Source organism: Phocoena sinus, chromosome 4, assembly GCF_008692025.1.
Source record: "Phocoena sinus isolate mPhoSin1 chromosome 4, mPhoSin1.pri, whole genome shotgun sequence".
Taxonomy (NCBI): domain Eukaryota; kingdom Metazoa; phylum Chordata; class Mammalia; order Artiodactyla; family Phocoenidae; genus Phocoena; species Phocoena sinus.
In genome coordinates this window covers 29,465,132-29,482,386 of record NC_045766.1, presented here as the reverse complement: position 1 = coordinate 29,482,386, position 17,255 = coordinate 29,465,132, and the positions used below count along the sequence as shown (strand labels likewise).

The 17,255-nt window shown below is 42.2% G+C and overlaps 1 protein-coding gene across 2 annotated transcripts in view; it reads left to right on the top strand.

The window, feature by feature from the left end:
• Positions 1-17,255, top strand: part of WWTR1 (WW domain containing transcription regulator 1) — a 133,756-nt gene that overhangs the window by 96,440 nt on the left and 20,061 nt on the right. For both annotated transcript variants that reach the window (XM_032630667.1, XM_032630668.1), the window contains exon 4: positions 11,969-12,171. In XM_032630667.1, the coding sequence (XP_032486558.1) occupies positions 11,969-12,171 (203 nt within the window). The remainder of the gene's footprint in view (positions 1-11,968; positions 12,172-17,255) is intronic.

Here is a 17,255-nt window from a genome sequence, read left to right as displayed (position 1 = left end):
GCTGTTTTGGTTTCTACTTCTCCTTACCTCCACCGCAGAGCTTATTCTTTTCTTGCCCAAAGATGACTCTGAACAACCTCACAGGGCTGAGAGACAACAGCTCAGAGACACAGATCCCTAACTTCTCCATCTGTTGATTTCTTCAGAATTTTTTATTTCACCATAGTGTATGAAATACTCTGACAGTTTCTCATGTAGTAGCCCGAAGGAGATTTCTATCACTTTGGAACAGAGGCTAACTGTAGTGCTCACCACAGCCATGATGCCCCATAGGCCCTGGTCCCTGCCTCTCCCCCTGTGCCCCTCAGCCACATGGGCCACCCTGTTTTGCTCAAGTACTCCAAGCCTACAGGTCAGGCCCCTTCCCACCTCAGGACCTTTGCACTTGTTCTCCCTCAGCCTAGTATGCCCCCTACCCCGATTTCTGCACTTCATCCAGATGTTTTTAGATCACACATTACCTCCTCAGGCACAGAAGGAATGCCTGTCTCAAATAGTTCTGCATTTGTTTGTTCAAAGCCCTTATCGTTAGAATTATACTATATATTTGCTGTTGTGTCTCCCCACTAGACTATAATCTCCTGAAGGGCCAGGGCCTATGGGGCATCATGGCTGTGGTGAGCCATATTCATCAGTATCTCTAGCACCTAGAAACAGGGCCTTGCACCTGCACGGGGCTCAGCAGATATTTGGTGAGTGAATATTTAAATGAAACTTGGAACACCAGAAAGAAAAAAAATCATCCATAGGCTTACCGTCCGAGCACCACCACTATTAGTATTTTGATACATTTTCATTTCAAAGGCAATTAGCCTTTTGGGGTCACTAGCAATCCTATAAGATCTAGGGGTACATGCATATAAGCACAAAGTCCCAAAACTTGACAAATAATTTTAGCAGATTTCTTAATCCTGCTACCCCTGGTTAAATTCTTGTTTTGTTTTGGTTTTTTTTTCCTGAGTACTCATGGCTGGATGCAAAACACCCACATCACCTTACTGTATTATTTCTGCTAATTTGATTGCTGAAGAATGGCTCTTTCATTTGCATTTCTATGATTCCTTGTGAAGCTGAAAATCTTTCCATGTTTGATTAGTAAATACATGTTCTCTTTCATAAATCGTTCAAATCCTTTGACTTACCTCTTGGAGCGTCTGTTGTATGAGCTCTTTTAATAATAAAGATGTTTACTAAAATGGCACGTAATAAAAAGAAAACAGATTAAGAACTGCAGCCCACACTGGCAACTTCTCCTCGCTTCTTGTGGAACGCAGCTGCGGATTCATTTTCTGTTATTAACCCTGGGTTGCCACACTTTGCACCTGGAGTAGTTTTAAAATCATTCAGGAAAGCTAACCAATAAAAAGCTACGATAAACTCTCTCCTGACTAATGAAGATAAACGCATGAATCAGAGTTTCCATTTCCCGCTGGGATAATAGGATACCTATTGTCTGAAGATAATAAAACAAGAAAAGTTTTGGTTTTGCTGCTGTTGCCAGGCCATGGAATTAAATTCAGAGACACAAAGGTAACTTTGTGAAGCAGCACAGTGAAGCACCCAGTTTCCTTTTTTCCGAGTTCTTATTTGCCTAAATTCACTGCCTTCACAGGTGTGCTTCCTTCCTGGCCACTTTTGATAAATCTTGAGACATCCAGAAATCACATGGAATCTGAGTAGCACATTCTGGTGCTGCTTTAGGTAGAAGAAATATGGTTTCTGTACAGCAGAAGGACCCAGATAAATGAACATGCTAGAAAGATGTGATTTCTTTTTATTTCTAGCTTGTCCTGGATCTGTCAAAACCATGAAAACCGATGTTGTAATCCTTTAAATGCCAATAAAATATACATTGTAGATGATGCATTTGCTAGGAAAACATAGAAACCTAGGTTATAGGCATTTCCATCTTTATACCTAAGAGAGCAGAGTTGCCTGAGTACTCGCACCCTGGTTTGTTGACTAGATTACTGTTTGGACGGGCAGACAGGAGAGCAAGTAGGAAAATCGTGTGCTGGTGCTAAAAATTCAGGGCTTCTTGTGAAGTAAATGCAGCTTGGGTTACAAGTCTAAAACCAGACCAGCTGGAGGCATCTGGAAAACCTAAGGTCCACCTGTTCAGTTTTGGTGGCACTGGAAGTGATTTTAAGGTTTGAAGCCGAGAAAGTGTGGCTGAATGCACAGGGATCCCAGAACTCTATGCCTTATCAACTGAGCCAGCTGAGAAATTTCCTTATAGCTATTCTCACCCAGAATTGGAGTAAAGGGCTCAGTGTGAAGTTGGGATGGTGCAGCTTCTTGGTTTAATGCTTTACAGATTTTTGGAACCAAATGCACCCTGAAGTGAAAGGCTGCCTTTTTTTTTTTTTTTTTGCTGACCTTGTTGGACGGCTAATACTGTTTCTGGGAAATAAGAGAAACAAGCGACTCATTGTTAGCAGGAGCTGAGAGAGGCGCAAGAAGGGCGAGAGACGTGTCTGCAGCCCTTTCCCCCCCCTTCATCGTATCGTGACTGAGTCCAGGCTGGACTGAGGCTGGGTTTTTCTTTTCTACCTCCGTAGACATGTGTTTTCCATCAGACAGGGCTGCGTGACACCTGACATTGGCCAGTTCACATGAGTTAAGCCATGTACGGCCCATAAACAGAGAGGAAAAGACCCGCAGCTGCACCCAGGCACTCTTGCTGCTGAAATATTTTTGAAGCTTGGTGTGGCTGGGTCTGCATATATGTCAGATACGATTTACACCTGTTTCGGCTTCTGTCTGTTGCATATCATTACTTCCGCAAAGCCGCTGTGGCCAGAAGGGCTAGTATTGCCTGATGGCGGCACCTCTTCTCCTTGAAACCTTCCTGAATTATGAAATGGAACTCTTCAAAGTTATCTGATTTTGTCTTTTTTTTTTTTTCTAAGGCCTGAAGAAGAAAGCCCTATACCATTCTCTGTAAAACCAGATCGCACAGGGTGCCATTGTAACATGTGATCCGTGTTGATTTCATCATTTTATAAGTAAATAAGTTCATTAAATTAGTCTGCATTAGACCTTTTCATGAAACAGGGAAAAGGAAACTCCTCAATCCTTGTCACCAAATTTCACTCAGTAAATATTTTTTGATTGCAGGACAGGGCAGTGATTGGTGGTCAATGCAGCCGATGCCAGCCATGCATTCCAGCACATTCCCTGGGCTTCCTAGGTTTGTCACAGTCTATGCCTGTGATTTGCGCTGAGTCACTTAACCTTCCAAGTTTCTTCATTTCAAAAATGAGTGAATTGGCTTAAGTCAGTGGTTTTAAATTGTGTCCCAAGGCCCCATGCCAGGGTTTCAGGGGCATGTGAGCAGAAGCTAAGCTTGGTTAGTATTCAGTCTCCAAGAGCTGTGTCTGTTCAACATATTTTAAAACTTTGTTTAATATTTTGACACAAGAGTTGGGAAACGCCTGTAGGGAAAGCACAGTGAAAGCCAGACCAAGAAAATTTAGAGAAGAGAGTCAAAGGGGCTGCCATTTAAGCGCTCACTGGCACCAGCACAGGCCCCAGGCGTGTTGTGAATGAGCCCCTGCACATATCGGGTGTCTCTGCCTCATGCCATATATCAGGCTCTGGAGAAAGATCCTGCTGCTAAAAAGAAGAATTGAGAACCTTGGTCGAAATGGACTAAGCCCCTTCCAGCCTGAACTTCTATGGTGATGCTTCAAAGTAGTGTAAATACACGGCCCCAGCTGTGATGAGTGTGGTGGGGTTTGTAAACCACTAATGATAAAACAGAGCAAAATGCAATGGGTCCTGAACAAGGAACTATGTTCTGGAAGTAAAGAGAAAGCAGCAACAAAAGTCTAGTATCCATTAAATATTCACTTATAAGATTAGGGGAGTAGTGATTAAAACGCATCCTCGAGAGAAAGAGTTGTGTCTGTGTGTGGTGGGGAGGGATTTCCAGTTTATTCTGAGTTTTCTTCTTTATTATGTTTCTTTTAAATTAGAAAAAAGTCTATGCTGATCATCTTCTTACAAATGAACTGATATCTTACACCAATTTCTGACCCATAAACCCTGAAGCTTAGTTCAGGGAGAATGTATTTAGTGCCTACTGTATGCATCGGCAAGTCAGGTTTGAAATGCACTAAATTATTTGTGTTCTATGTTTATAAGGAACATCCGTATCATTGGGGTTGGTTCCAAGGGGCAGGGGGAGACTTGGCTCCTTCCTAGGTCTTATTTATAAAGAGCACAAATCCAGCCCCCAGGAAAGTGAGAGTTCAAATCACAGGAAGAAAACGCTTCAGTGTTTCTTAAAAGAGCTTCTGTTCTGTGTGTATAGCCCAGCCCAGAATCCAACAGAAAAGATTTCCTGACTTTCAGCCTTAACCAAGTACATGTTTACAAGTGATGCAATGCAATGTCATAAATAGTGCTTGATTTCCTTAAAAAGTTACAGAGTAAGTGCAGGAGTCATATTCCCTCTCCAATTACCAAGTTGTATGGGTACAAAAGGACAGGACAGCTAGTTGTAACCCATGGAGGACACACTGAGAGCTAATCTGGGCAGCCTGACTGTCATTCTAAATATCAAATGGTTATTTCATACGGGCGCTGGTTCTCTTTGTAAGGAAACATGTTAGCGTGGAAATAGGAAACTTGGGTTCTACTGCCATGAGTTAGCTCTGGGGACACGGACATTCACAGGCTTAGGGTGACCAACCATCCCATTTGCCTGGGACTCCCCTGGATTTAGCCCTGAAAGTCCTGTGTCCCAGGAAACCCATTAGTCAAACTTAAGACAACTGGTCACTCACCGTGACAGACCCGTTTCAGCATTTGTAGAGCAGGGACAGAGAATGGAGTGGTCATCACGCTTCCCGTTGTTAACAGTCCATGATGCAGGAGAGCTTGTGTTGCCCTCTCATGGGTGTTTAGGTTTCTGGAATGTGTTTCTGATGCAATGTATATAAACGTATTAGCCCAAACGTCAAACTGAATTAAACACCTGTTCCAAACGGGAGGAAGAAGTTTCCCACGTCCCACATCAAGTGTATTTTACCCACGGTGCGTACAGTATTCGAATGTTGCATATCCATCTGCTTTGAGGAAACTGCAACCAGGTTTTCACAAAAAGTCAGCCTCTTCAAAGCTCTTCCCACGCTCAAGGGATGATGTTAGAAGGGTTCTTTGGAATGCTTGATGATTTATCATAGAAGCTTGTAAAAAAAAAAAAAAAAAAAAGAAAGAGGGCTTCCCTGGTGGCGCAGTGGTTGGGAGTCCGCCTGCCGATGCAGGGGACACGGGTTCGCGCCCCGGTCCGGGAAGATCCCACATGCCGCGGAGCGGCTGGGCCCATGAGCCATGGTCGCTGAGCCTGCGCGTCCGGAGCCTGTGCTCCGCAACGGGAGAGGCCACAACAGTGAGAGGCCCGCGTACCACAAAATAAATAAATAAATAAATAAAAGTGTTAAAAAAAAAAAAAAAAAAAGAAAGAAAGAAAGAAAGAAAGAAACCCCAAAACTAAACTAAAAGGTTACTTTGAATATGTGGAACTGAAGTTCATTTAGCAAGATTCTGTTTACCACCCGCGAAAACCGGAGTACAAATTAAACCATCTTTGAGATTTTCCTGTTAAATCAACATTTGCTGATGGAGAGTTTCAGCAGATATTCTGGCAGTCTCTTATAACCCCCACTTTCCCTGCATTTTGTTTCGTTTTGTTTTTCTGTTACTTTGTATCTTGAACAACAGTGGATAACTAGCAAAAGGTATTCCTCTCTGCCCTCCCCAGATTCACATGTGCGTCAGGGAGAAGGATTTGAAGGGAATAAAGTAATTTCTGTGTCTTTCTAGGGCTTAGGTGTGGCTTCTAGCCATTGGCAAGCTGGTTGTCCTTTCCATAATCTGCTCAGAGCCAGCCCCATGCAGGCCCGTGACAGGTTTTGTAGTTGAGCCTAATCTTGTGGTTTTGTTTTCTTCATTTGGCATTTTGTGTGTGTGTGTGTGTGTGTGTGTGTGTGTGTGTGTGTGTGTGTGTGTGTGTAACCATAGCCTATTTTAAAAACAAGGGAAGCAAGCCCAGGACACAGAAAAGCAAGCCACTGAACCTCTCCGAGGCCAGAAAGACATTTGTCAAACATTCCAGGAGGCCCGCTGGACAACCTGATTCCCTGGCCTCCCTCCTCGTCTGCAGCTCCTGGCTTGGGGAAGCTGCCCAAACACTTTGTCTATGAGCTGTCGCTCTCTGTTCCTGCTGCTGCAAAAGGCAAAAGTTCAGGAGTGAAGCCTTCACCTTTTCCACGTCTGCTTCTTATACAACAAATGATGTGTAGGCTTAGAACTGAGTCCAGGGACCTTCCTGGCCTCAAGCCTACTTGTGGGGCTTTGTAGACGTGACCAAGTGTGTTTGCTGGAGCTGGTCAGAGGGTGCATCAGCGTCCTGGGCAGCATTGAACAGAGAGTCTGGGTAGTCACCCCCTCTGCACACCCCATTCCCATGTTGACCGTTTACTTCACCAAGGATACAATCATTAAATCAAAAGAGTGTTCATATCTCAGATGCTGTGGAGTTTTGCTTTTCTTGGTGTTTTCTTTTATATTGAATAATAGCAGTGAAATGTTTCTGGTTACATATCTGTAGAGCTTGGTTATGTTCAATTGCGAAACACAGAAGAGAAAGCCAATTATCAAAGAAGAAAGAAAAAAAAGAGAGAAAGGAAAAGGAGATGAAAAGAATGAAAAAGATACATGTGGGTTTCAATTTAAATTCTGACTCTCTTGGAAGGAAAAAAAAAAGTCTCTGCTTTAGTTTTTTTTTTTTTTTCTGCTTTAGTTTTGATACATTCCTGCTTCAATGGAGAAATCTTCTGTTTGGGTTATTCCTTTCTGTGGGGACTGGCAAAAGTCTAGAACTTGACTAGGTCTTTAGCCTTTTTGAGGCATTTAGTGGCAGTCTGCCCTTAACTGGTTTGGCCTCAGATACTGCATTTGAGATACTCTGCTGCTTTTCTTTCTTTCTTTTTTTTTTTTTAAACTGAACTATTCTCTCCCTAAAATGTTATGGAATATTATCCCAAGGAGTATTTTGTTCATTGCAAGTCTAGATGTTTTCCTTCCTGTGCTCTCCTGAGGACCTCCTCTCTGTTTGTCTCTGTCTTGGGCCTCTGTTGCCTCTTTGTCTTTGAGTAGCTAGAACCTCAACCATCGGTGAAGTTCATGAGATTCAACCTAATAAAAGATTCAAAAACAGTCTGAAATGAAACGAATAGAGGGAACAGAGTGACAGGTGGAATCATGGGCACCTGAGTTGAGTCAGGGAGGACACCTGGCTTCTAGGCCCTGGACCATTTTATGATTTTGACCAAATTCACTGTTTCTCTGGGTATTGTTTCCTCACCTTCACAAGAAGTTGCACCAGGCAGGCTCTTAGTTTTGAGGATCTTGACTATATTTTAAGCCTTATTTGTTTTTTTTCAAATAATTTGGGGGTTACCTCCTTTCAGTCCACCAAGAAAATATTTTGCATATTTGATGCATACATGACCATGCTTTTTTATTTATTTGTTTATTTTTTGCGGTACGTGGGCCTCTCACTGTTGTGGCCTCTCCCGTTGCGGAGCACAGGCTCCGGACGCGCAGGCTCAGCGGCCATGGCTCACGGGCCCAGCCGCTCCGCGGCATATGGTATCTTCCCGGACCGGGGCACGAACCCGTGTCCCCTGCATCGGCAGGCGGACTCTCAACCACTGCACCACCAGGGAAGCCATGACCGTGCTTTTGTTTTCTGTTTTTCACTTTCACATTTTTATGTTTTACATAAATAATAAATGCACACAGAAAAACTTCAAACAGTGCAGAAGAGGAAAAGGAAGATCTCCTCCCATCCTTGACACCCCGTTTCCTCTCCAGAGGCACCCACTGTTGTGTATTTTCCTAGAGAGATTTGCTGTATATGTATTGATATGATATGAATGCCCGCTGCCTCCATTTTTCTAGTTACAAATAGTGGCATGCTCTTACATGCATTTCTTTTCCTTGGATTTTTTTTTCTTCCCTCTTCTAAACATTGTTTCTTAGAGATTGTTCCATAGAAGGACCTACAGAGCTTCTTTATTCTTCAGAATAGCCACATAGAATTCCTCTGAATGAATGGATCATGATCTCTTATTGGTGGACACTGTTTTTGGTCTTTTGCTGTTATGGACAATACCATAGTGAATATTCTCATATAGACTTCTCCGTTGGTGGGTGTGCTTTATTTTGAAAACAAAGCCACTGGCTAAGTTCTACTCTTTTCCAGTCACTACAGTTAATAGCTGGAGATGTTTAGTCTGAGTGTAGTCTGAATGATCAAATCTAAATTAAATGGAAGAAAGCAGCATGTCCACCATGCCTCCCCAATGGATGGTTGCCGTAAGGGCTGGTGTTTCAAAGGCTCGCAAGGGTGTGGTTTTGGAAGAGATCTTCTCCAAGTCTTAGACTCCCCCAGATAAGGATGCAGACATCAATAAAACCTGCCAAGCAGTATCTGGACAGTGTGTGGAGTGGAGTAACAGAATCCTGTGTGAGTAGACTGACAATGCTGTCTTCCCAAGTTATGGCAGATGGGTCTGATTTGTCATGTCAGTAAGTACCAGACTTGAGCCAGTTTTAATATTTTTCAAAGAACCTAAGTTATAAAAATTAACATAACCTCTGAACTGCTAACAAAAAAATTTAACATTTTTAAGCTTTTTTCCTAACCTGGGGATTTCTGATATTGGAAATATTCAATTTACACATTTCTCTTATAGACACAATTTGGTTTTTTTTTTTTTTGTCTATAGTAGTTACATCAGAAAAATAGGAGCATACTTTTTCAGAAGGTTCAAAAACGACTGTGCCTGGAGATAATCACTATTCTTCCATCTAAGCATCCTTCTCCTGGCCTGAAGGAGGTCTTATGAATTAAACCCTTCTGGATATCTGGACTTTGTCTTACTTGAATTGGTATTTAAGAGAACTTTTCCCCGATGACACAGTGTGTGCCCCATCCCTGACCCTCCCACCCAGGCCTTCAAATAGAGATTGTGATTATGCTCCAACAAGCTGTAGAAATGGCGTACTTATTTCAGTTATTTTGGCATTGATCACAGCTGTGCTTTTTTTCTGTTCTCAAACTGAGAACATAAGGAATGCCCAGCTGGTTTCAGTCATTCATCCCATCGTTTACTGAGTTTCCTTGTGTGCCAGGGACGGTGCCAAGAAATGAGAGTTCTTGGTGGTGGGCTTGATTCGGGAAGTGAAGCCCAAACTGTTTGGGCAGAATACTCCAGTATCTTACCTTGCCTCGAGTGACTTCCCTGGGATTGAGCAGAGTTGTACATCTGTCCAAACCTTCCTTGAGCCCTTCCTAATTGTAACCTGAGCAACCTTTGTCCCAGGGCCCTGTTTTGAGTGCTTTGAGGGTCTGCTGTTTAAGTGGTGCTTCCTTGCGATCAACTGAAGGGAAACTGTGTGTAGAGGGGTTGCCTCAGTTTCAGTGATCGTTCCTGGTCTTCAGTTTCAGGTGTGGCAGAGGGCGGCCAAGGACAGTTGAAAGGGCAGGTGGACGGAGTGTTGGGGGTTCAACTGTGGCCCTGGTTCCACCTGTTTCTAAGCAGAGCACACCCCTCACCTCCCTGGGTTTCACAAAATAAAAAGCTGGACTAGATGCTTTCCAGGAGTCCTTACAAAGCCTAACATTCTAGCACTCCACAGCCAAGCATAAAAACCCACCTCATTTCTTCACACGTTCCTTGTGAGTTCCTGTGAAGGCAGGAGCTGTTTATTCAGCTACAAACACAGTGCCCAGCACACAGTGGGAATGTGATAAAGACTTGAGTGAGTTATAAGTAAATTTAAAAAAAAAAAAAAGTATTTTTACCCCACCTCTACTCCCATCCAGAGGAAGTTCCTGCCATGGAATTAATTCTTCCTTAAGGAAACCAGGTCTTCTACAGAAAATCTTCAGTGTTAGTATTTTCTTTTCTTTTTTAAAATTTTACTGGCGTATAGTTGTGTTGTGTTGGTTTCAGGTGTACAGCATAGTGATTCAGTTATACATATATTCATTCTTTTTCAGATTCCTTTCCCATATAGGTTATTACAGAATATTGAGTAGAGTTCCCTGTGTTACACAGTAGGTCCTTGTTGATTCTCTATTTTATATATAATAGTGTGTGTATGTTAATCCCAAACTCCTAATTTATGCCTCCCCGCTACGTTTCCCCTTTCGTAACCATAAGTTTGTTTTCTAAGTCTGTGAGTCTGTTGCTGTTTTGTAACTAAGTTCATTTATATCATTTTTTAAAATTAGATTCCACATGAGTGATATTATATGATATTTGTCTTTGTCTGACTTACTTCACTTAGTATGATCATCTCTAGGTCCATCCATGTTGCTGCAAATGGCATTATTTCATTCTTTTTTATGGCTGAGTAATAGTCCATTGTATATATGTACCACATCTTCTTTATCTGTTCCTCTGTCCACGGACATTTAGGTTGCTTCCCTGTCTTGGCTATTGTAAATAGTGCTGCAGTGAACATAGGTGTGCACGTATCTTTTCAAGTTATGGTTTTGTCCAGATATATGGCCAGGAGTGGGATTGCTGGCTGATATGGTAGTTCTATTTTTAGTTTTTTAAGGAACCTCCGTACTGTTCTGCATAGTGGTTATACCAATTTACATTCCTACAAACAGTGTAGGAGGGTTTCCTGGTACTTTCTTTTCAATGTGTGTGTGTGTGTGTGTGTTTTCTACACATTCACTTAATACATAGTTGATTAGGCTAATTTAAAATTCATCTAAGAAAGTTTAGTTATAAAATATTTTCCCTTGTAATATCCATAACAAACTGATGATCTGAAATATTTTACTTTGAACTTTAAGTAAAGTATGCCAATAATTTTATCTTTTAAAGGTAATATACCAAATATAGCAAAAATTGAGCGTTTTTTTTCCTCAGAAATGAAGTAAGTATATAAAATTACACATTGTTGCCTTTGGCCCTGACCTAGGAGCAAATAGACTGAAAAGCATGGTTTTCTTTATTGCAGGATATTACCCAGGCAGAAGTTAAGCAGATTTGACTGGTTAAACTATTTGGAGGAAAGCTAGCACTTTTTAAGATGCATTTTTTGGTGGGGGTGGGGGGTGTGGGGAGACACCAATTATAGAATTTATTAAAGGATTACATTTTTTTTTCTAAAGTGAAGTACTGCATGCCAAAATTTTAAATGTCGGTAAATGCAGACAAATAGAAAATCAGTAAAAAGTTTCAAACACTTCTTGTGGCTTTATCCAATCACAAACGCTGTTAGCATTTTTATATCACTTCTTTCTCACAATAATTCTCACTCAATTATTCTCTAATTATTCACTAATAATTTCTCACTAAATAATTTCTTTGGGGCACCCTCTTTTAACAAAGCGTGAATGGCGTCCTGCTTTTGTGTAGCTCCCTGATCTAGGTACTGTGTTTTACATGTCACTCGTCAATTCACTCATCCATCCTAAGTATTATTTTCTACCCACCACCTATCAATGATCACATGCCCTCCTTAGCCCTGCCATAAGCATGCAGTTTATCTGAGACTGTGCATACACACCCCCAGATGTCCTGGTGAAATTAGCTTTTATGCTGTGTCAACTTGTGTGGAATTTACTTACGACCACTCTGTTCTCTGAAAGGTTTAAAATGTATTCTAGAACACAGGCAAGGTGTGAAATCAGGTTTTTAACAGGGCACAAAAGCCACGACTAGGCGAGTCAGGAGAAGGGCCAGTATCTGAGCCTCCATGAATTGAATTAAGGTAATAATTACTTCACCAGTAATGATTAACAGGAAAGTGCTTTGCAAGGAATCTCAGGAATCTATAGTGTAAAGCGCAAAGCATTCCGATGATCTCTTTTTGATAAGGTGCTGTGGTCCCTGGTCATTAACCCGCCTGTTCTTCCCTCCTGCAGTGATGAATCACCAGCACCAGCAGCAAATGGCACCCAGTTCCCTGAGCCAGCAGAGTCACCCTCCTCAGAACCCACCAGCAGGGCTCATGAGTATGCCCAACGCGCTGACCACGCAGCAGCAGCAGCAGCAGAAACTTCGGCTTCAGAGGATCCAGATGGAGAGAGAGAGAATTAGGATGCGTCAAGAGGAGCTCATGAGGCAGGTATGGCCTTCGGTGGGACCTGGTGGAGGCTTCGTGGCCTTTGGTGGCAAGGCTAGTGGGTAGGTATCTACTTGCCATCGCATTAAAAGCCCAAAGCGCTGCTTCAAACTTCCAACATCTATTTGCACTGTCTTGAGAGCCAAACGTATGTGAGTACAAAGACTAGCTGTATCAGCATGGCTGCCTGTGGCTTTCACTGCTAATCACTAGAAGGAGAGAAAAAATACGTTCCAGTTATTTATTACTGTGTAATACATTATCGCAAAACTCAGTGGCTTGAAACAATAGCCATTGTATTATATCACGCCATTTCGTGGTCAGGAATTGGGGCAGGGCTCAGCTGGACTGTTCTCGTGCTGTACGTGATTTTGACTGAGGTCACTTAACGGTGGTCGACCGGTGGGTAGCCTGGCCTGGAGGGTCCAAGGTGGGTTTACTCAAGTGTGTGGCACCATGGAAAGGGCTGCTGGAAGACTGAGCATAGCTAGGACTAAAAGCTGGAGTATTTGCCCACGGCATCTCTAGCTTGGCAATCTCAGAGCAGTGGGACGTATTACATAGCAGCTTGGGTCTCCCCAAGAGAATGTTCTAAGAGACGGGAATTGAAAGCTGCCGGGGTCTTGGGCCTGGCTCTGGAAACTGCCACAGAGTCAGTTCTTCCATATTCTCTTGGACAGAGCAGTCACAGCACACCCCTCAACCCCCAATTAGGGCAGATAGCAGAGGGGATGTTCCACGGAAGAGATGACAGAGAATCTGCAACCGTCTTTGATCCATCGTGGAGCATGAGAAAAAGAAAGGAAAATGTTTTGCATACAGACTCTGATAGAGTGCTCTGCCAAACCCCCTGGGCTTTGATCAGGGACCTTAGTGCCATTTCCTCATTCAGTCAGTCAGTCAACAGAGTGTGTGTCCTCTGTGAGTCAGGCTCAGGGCCTCACTTCACAAAATAAAGAAAAGAAAATCCATGAAGGAGCCCACAGTTTTCTCCCTGCTTCAGTGGCTTGGTCTGTGCAAAAGCAGAATTCTCTTCTGTGTTGCTAAACTAATGTAGCCCATGCGTTCAGGTCTCATAAATTTTGCTGGCTGCATTTTGGGGAGGAAGGCTTCAGTTTATTGTTTTAATTCTTCAGACTTTGCCTTATGACTCACATGAAGCAAGATACATGGGTAGCTTCCTTTCCATGTGGACGGAAATGAATAGTTTTAACTGTTCCAGAAAGCTTTCTTCCAGGGGGCTGGGGGTATTAGGGTAAACACGATTTTTTCTTTTAGTTATATCTGATACTTTCAAAAATATACATTGCCTGCCATAGGTAAATAATGTATTTCTCATCAAATAAATTCTAAAATATAAAGTATCTACACTGTGTGAAGTTTAAAAAACATGATGAATTAAAAGAATTCCTTATACATAGCCTTTGAAAATGTGGGAAATGAATATAAATTGTGCTTTGTTGTTCTGTTGAACTATCCTCTAAATTTGAGGAATACAACTTTGTAATATAACCATCGTTGTGCTTTTTTTACCCTGAGGATTTATGTCTGAACTTTCACGGTTATTTCAGGGTAGCATTTGTTTATACTGTTTTTAGATATACAGTATCATGTTTCGTAGCAGGAAATGATTGTATTATGGTTTTCTGTCTTTGGATAACAATTCTATTTGGAATAATTTATCTATTTTATAATATAGAGTAATATAAATAGTATTATAGTAGCATTTATAAGTTTAAATGTTTTTTTTTTCCCCCGCAAAGAATGACTTGTGTCTCAGTTTCTGCCTCGTTCTGTGTTTCTCTTTCCCCTACCCCACCTCCTCCTTTCCCACAGAAAGTATTTCTGAAAAGGGGTGGAGAAAAGTGCCCCAAATTGTTTCCTTTATTCCAACCATAGGTGCCTTTGAACCAGAATGTTAGTATTGATGGTTCATATTACAGAAATACCAACCGAGTTCCTTAAATGCTGATCCCTAGAGGCTGTGGAACTGCATGACAGCATTGACTCCACTGTACAGGACCTCGGGGAGGAACGCTGTCCAGATTTGCTCCCAGAGTCTCCTGTAGTTCAGCTTTGAACGTGTGAGCTTGTATGTGTGTGTGTGTGTGTGTGTGTGTGTGGTTAGAGGAGGAAAAGAAGATGGAATGGATTGTTCTGATGTCTTTTTATCTTTATTATGGATACAGGAAAAAAGGTCTAAAGAGACTTTTTAAAGTCGTGGCAGACGTGTTCCCCATCCAGAAGCAGCCTGATACTCAGGGTCAAAGATATTATTTAAGGCCATACAGTAAATGGTGTTGGAGTGTTTGATGACAGTGGCATTTGCCAAGATGTCTGATTGTTCAGGTGTGGATTAGTGTATTATGTGTATCACCTTTGTGGGTTTTTTTTTTTTTAACCGCTTTCTTTTGGTGCTTTGCACTTAAGCCAGGGTGCTTTGCACTTAAGCCAACGTGCTTTGCACGTTCAGCCAGTTGAACGGCAGGGAAATGGATTGGAAGTAAAAGTGATATTTGGCTCACCTGTTTAGCCGCCTTCCAGCACCTGGTAGGAAGGTAGAGGGACGGAGGCAGTGGTGGTCCTGATGAGCTCTGAAGATTGTCTGTGCCATTTGTTCTTTCTGTCCCACTCCCTGTTCTACGTAGTCAACAACTTCCTGAATATCCTTTGCTTTCTCGGCACTTTGTAATTCCCCTGGCCTTCCTCTAGTTTGCAGGAGGGCCCTAGCTGTCCAGCCTGTCTTCTTGAAGTTCCTGCCCAGCAGGCAGGCCCTGACCTTCCTATCAGGGGAGAATTTCTGGGAGAGAGGCCCCTTCCTAGGCTCCATCTTTATGATAGGAAAGGAGGTTGGTAAATTTTAATAAATAGAATGAATTTGTTCCTAATTCTTGGGAAGTCATCAGTACTCTGTGTATATATATATAGATATATATATTTTTTTTTTTTTTTGCGGTACGCGGACCTCTCACTGTTGTGGCCTCTCCCATTGCGGAGCACAGGCTCCAGACGCGCAGGCTCAGCGGCCATGGCTCACGGGCCCAGACGCTCGGCGGTATGTGGGATCTTCCCGGACCGGGGCACGAACCCGTGTCCCCTGCATCGGCGGGCAGACTCTCAACCACTGCGCCACCAGGGAAGCCCATTACTCTGTATATTTTTATCATTGTTAAATATATGATAAATGTGAAAGGTCCTTATGAGTTATATGCCATGTAAATATTATTTTATTTTTCCTTTTTCTTCTTCTTCTTCATCTCCTTCTCCCTCTTGTTCTTTTTTCTGTTTCTGTGCCATTGTTCCTCTAGGCATGTAGTCTGATATTGTGCTGTGGAGAAAACAATTCCTCGGTTCTCGTTCCACAGTCTGACGTACACCTCACAATGCCGAGGGCTCAGATGTTAACTTGTCACTTAAATCATGCCAGAGATATTAACAAATGAAGTTGAGGAAAGTCTGATTACAGATCTGAAGTGAACCTCCATTATTTCAGGATGGAAAATTATTTTTTTTCATTCCTTCTTTTATCTCTTCATTTGTTTATTCACCCAACATTTATGTTGTGGGAAATACTAAAAAGATAAGTGGGACATGGCTGCCTTCAGATAACTTACATTTTAGCAAAGGAGACAAAATGATGAACTCTAATCCAGATTGGTGGCCAGAAGGATAAATTCAAACCATTCCTTACTTCGTGGGGTCCCAGTGCGGCCATCTTTCACTTTCATAGCTGGAGCAGGGACCAGATGCACCCAGAGTTCTGTGAAAATGAGCATAAGGTGCTTCTTTCTTTCTTTTCCTCGTTCCCACAGGCCAACAGAACTCGGATCAAAGGGCCGGTGAGGTTTGGTATCTCCCCTGATTAGGAATCTTTTGAAGTAGGAGAGTTTTGTTAAAAATGATCCCTACAATTTAGCATTGGCTGCTGTAGCAACAGAGTTGAACTGCTTGTATCTGATAATTGATGAATTATCTCAGAATGTGGCAGGTGCTCCAAGGGCTGGGGTGCCACAAGCCCAAGGGGATCCCAGCCAGGTCTGCAGTACGTGGCCTTATTAGGAAAGTGGAACTTTCTCTGCTTTCAGCGTCTGTCACAGACATTATGGAGAGTGAATTCTTATAAAAGCCATTCTCCGTTGTCCGTGATAAACAGTTTTATTTTTGCTAAGTTTCCCAAAACGCCATGAAGCAGTTTCAGGCTCATCTAAGAAACGGCAACCCTAGAAAAGAAAGCAATTCTCAGTTGAAGATGTACTTCCTGCTACCTTCATATTAAAAAAAAAAGTTAGAATTCAGTTTATGAAGTTTTTTTAAGTAAAAAAATAGTTTTTAACTTTTTAAAATATAATTTAGTAGCTTTTTTGTTTGTTTTCTCTGAGATGAGAGAAAGCATTTTACTAACTGAAAGAATCCAGACTCAAAAGACTTCATAATGGGACTTCCCTGGTGGTCCAATGGTTACACTCTGCACTTCCACTGCAGGGGGCACCGGTTCGATCCCTGGTCGGGGGACTAAGATCCCGCATGCCTCGCGGTGCAGCCAAAAAGAAAAAGGAAAAAGAAAAAAGACTTCACAATGTGTGATTCCATTCATATGACATTCTGGAAAGGGCAAAACTATAGGGACAGAGAACAGATGAGTGGTTGCTACAGTTAAGGATCGGGGAGGGGCTGCCTCCACAGGAGAGGCACTAGGGGGTTTGGGGGGGGATGGCACAGTTCTGTGTCTTGCTTGCAGTGGCTGTTTCACAACTGTATTTGTCAAAACTTAGAACTGTACAGTTTCACAGAGTGAATTCGACTCTAAATAAAGATAATAATAAAGTAAAAGTGTCGCACAGAAAAGACAGAACACATTCATTGTAGTAAATGTTTAAAATAATCAAAACCAGGAAAGAATGTATGCATCACTTATACTCTTACCTAAAGAGAGCAGCTATGAAGATGTTGGTGATTTCTCTCCAGTCTTCATATGTATCCATGTGTATTTTGATTTTTAAAACAAAATTGGTAGTAGAGAATACTACTGTTTGTTATCTCTTTTTCTTAATATATTGGGAAGTCATTTATTTATTCTGTATCAGCCA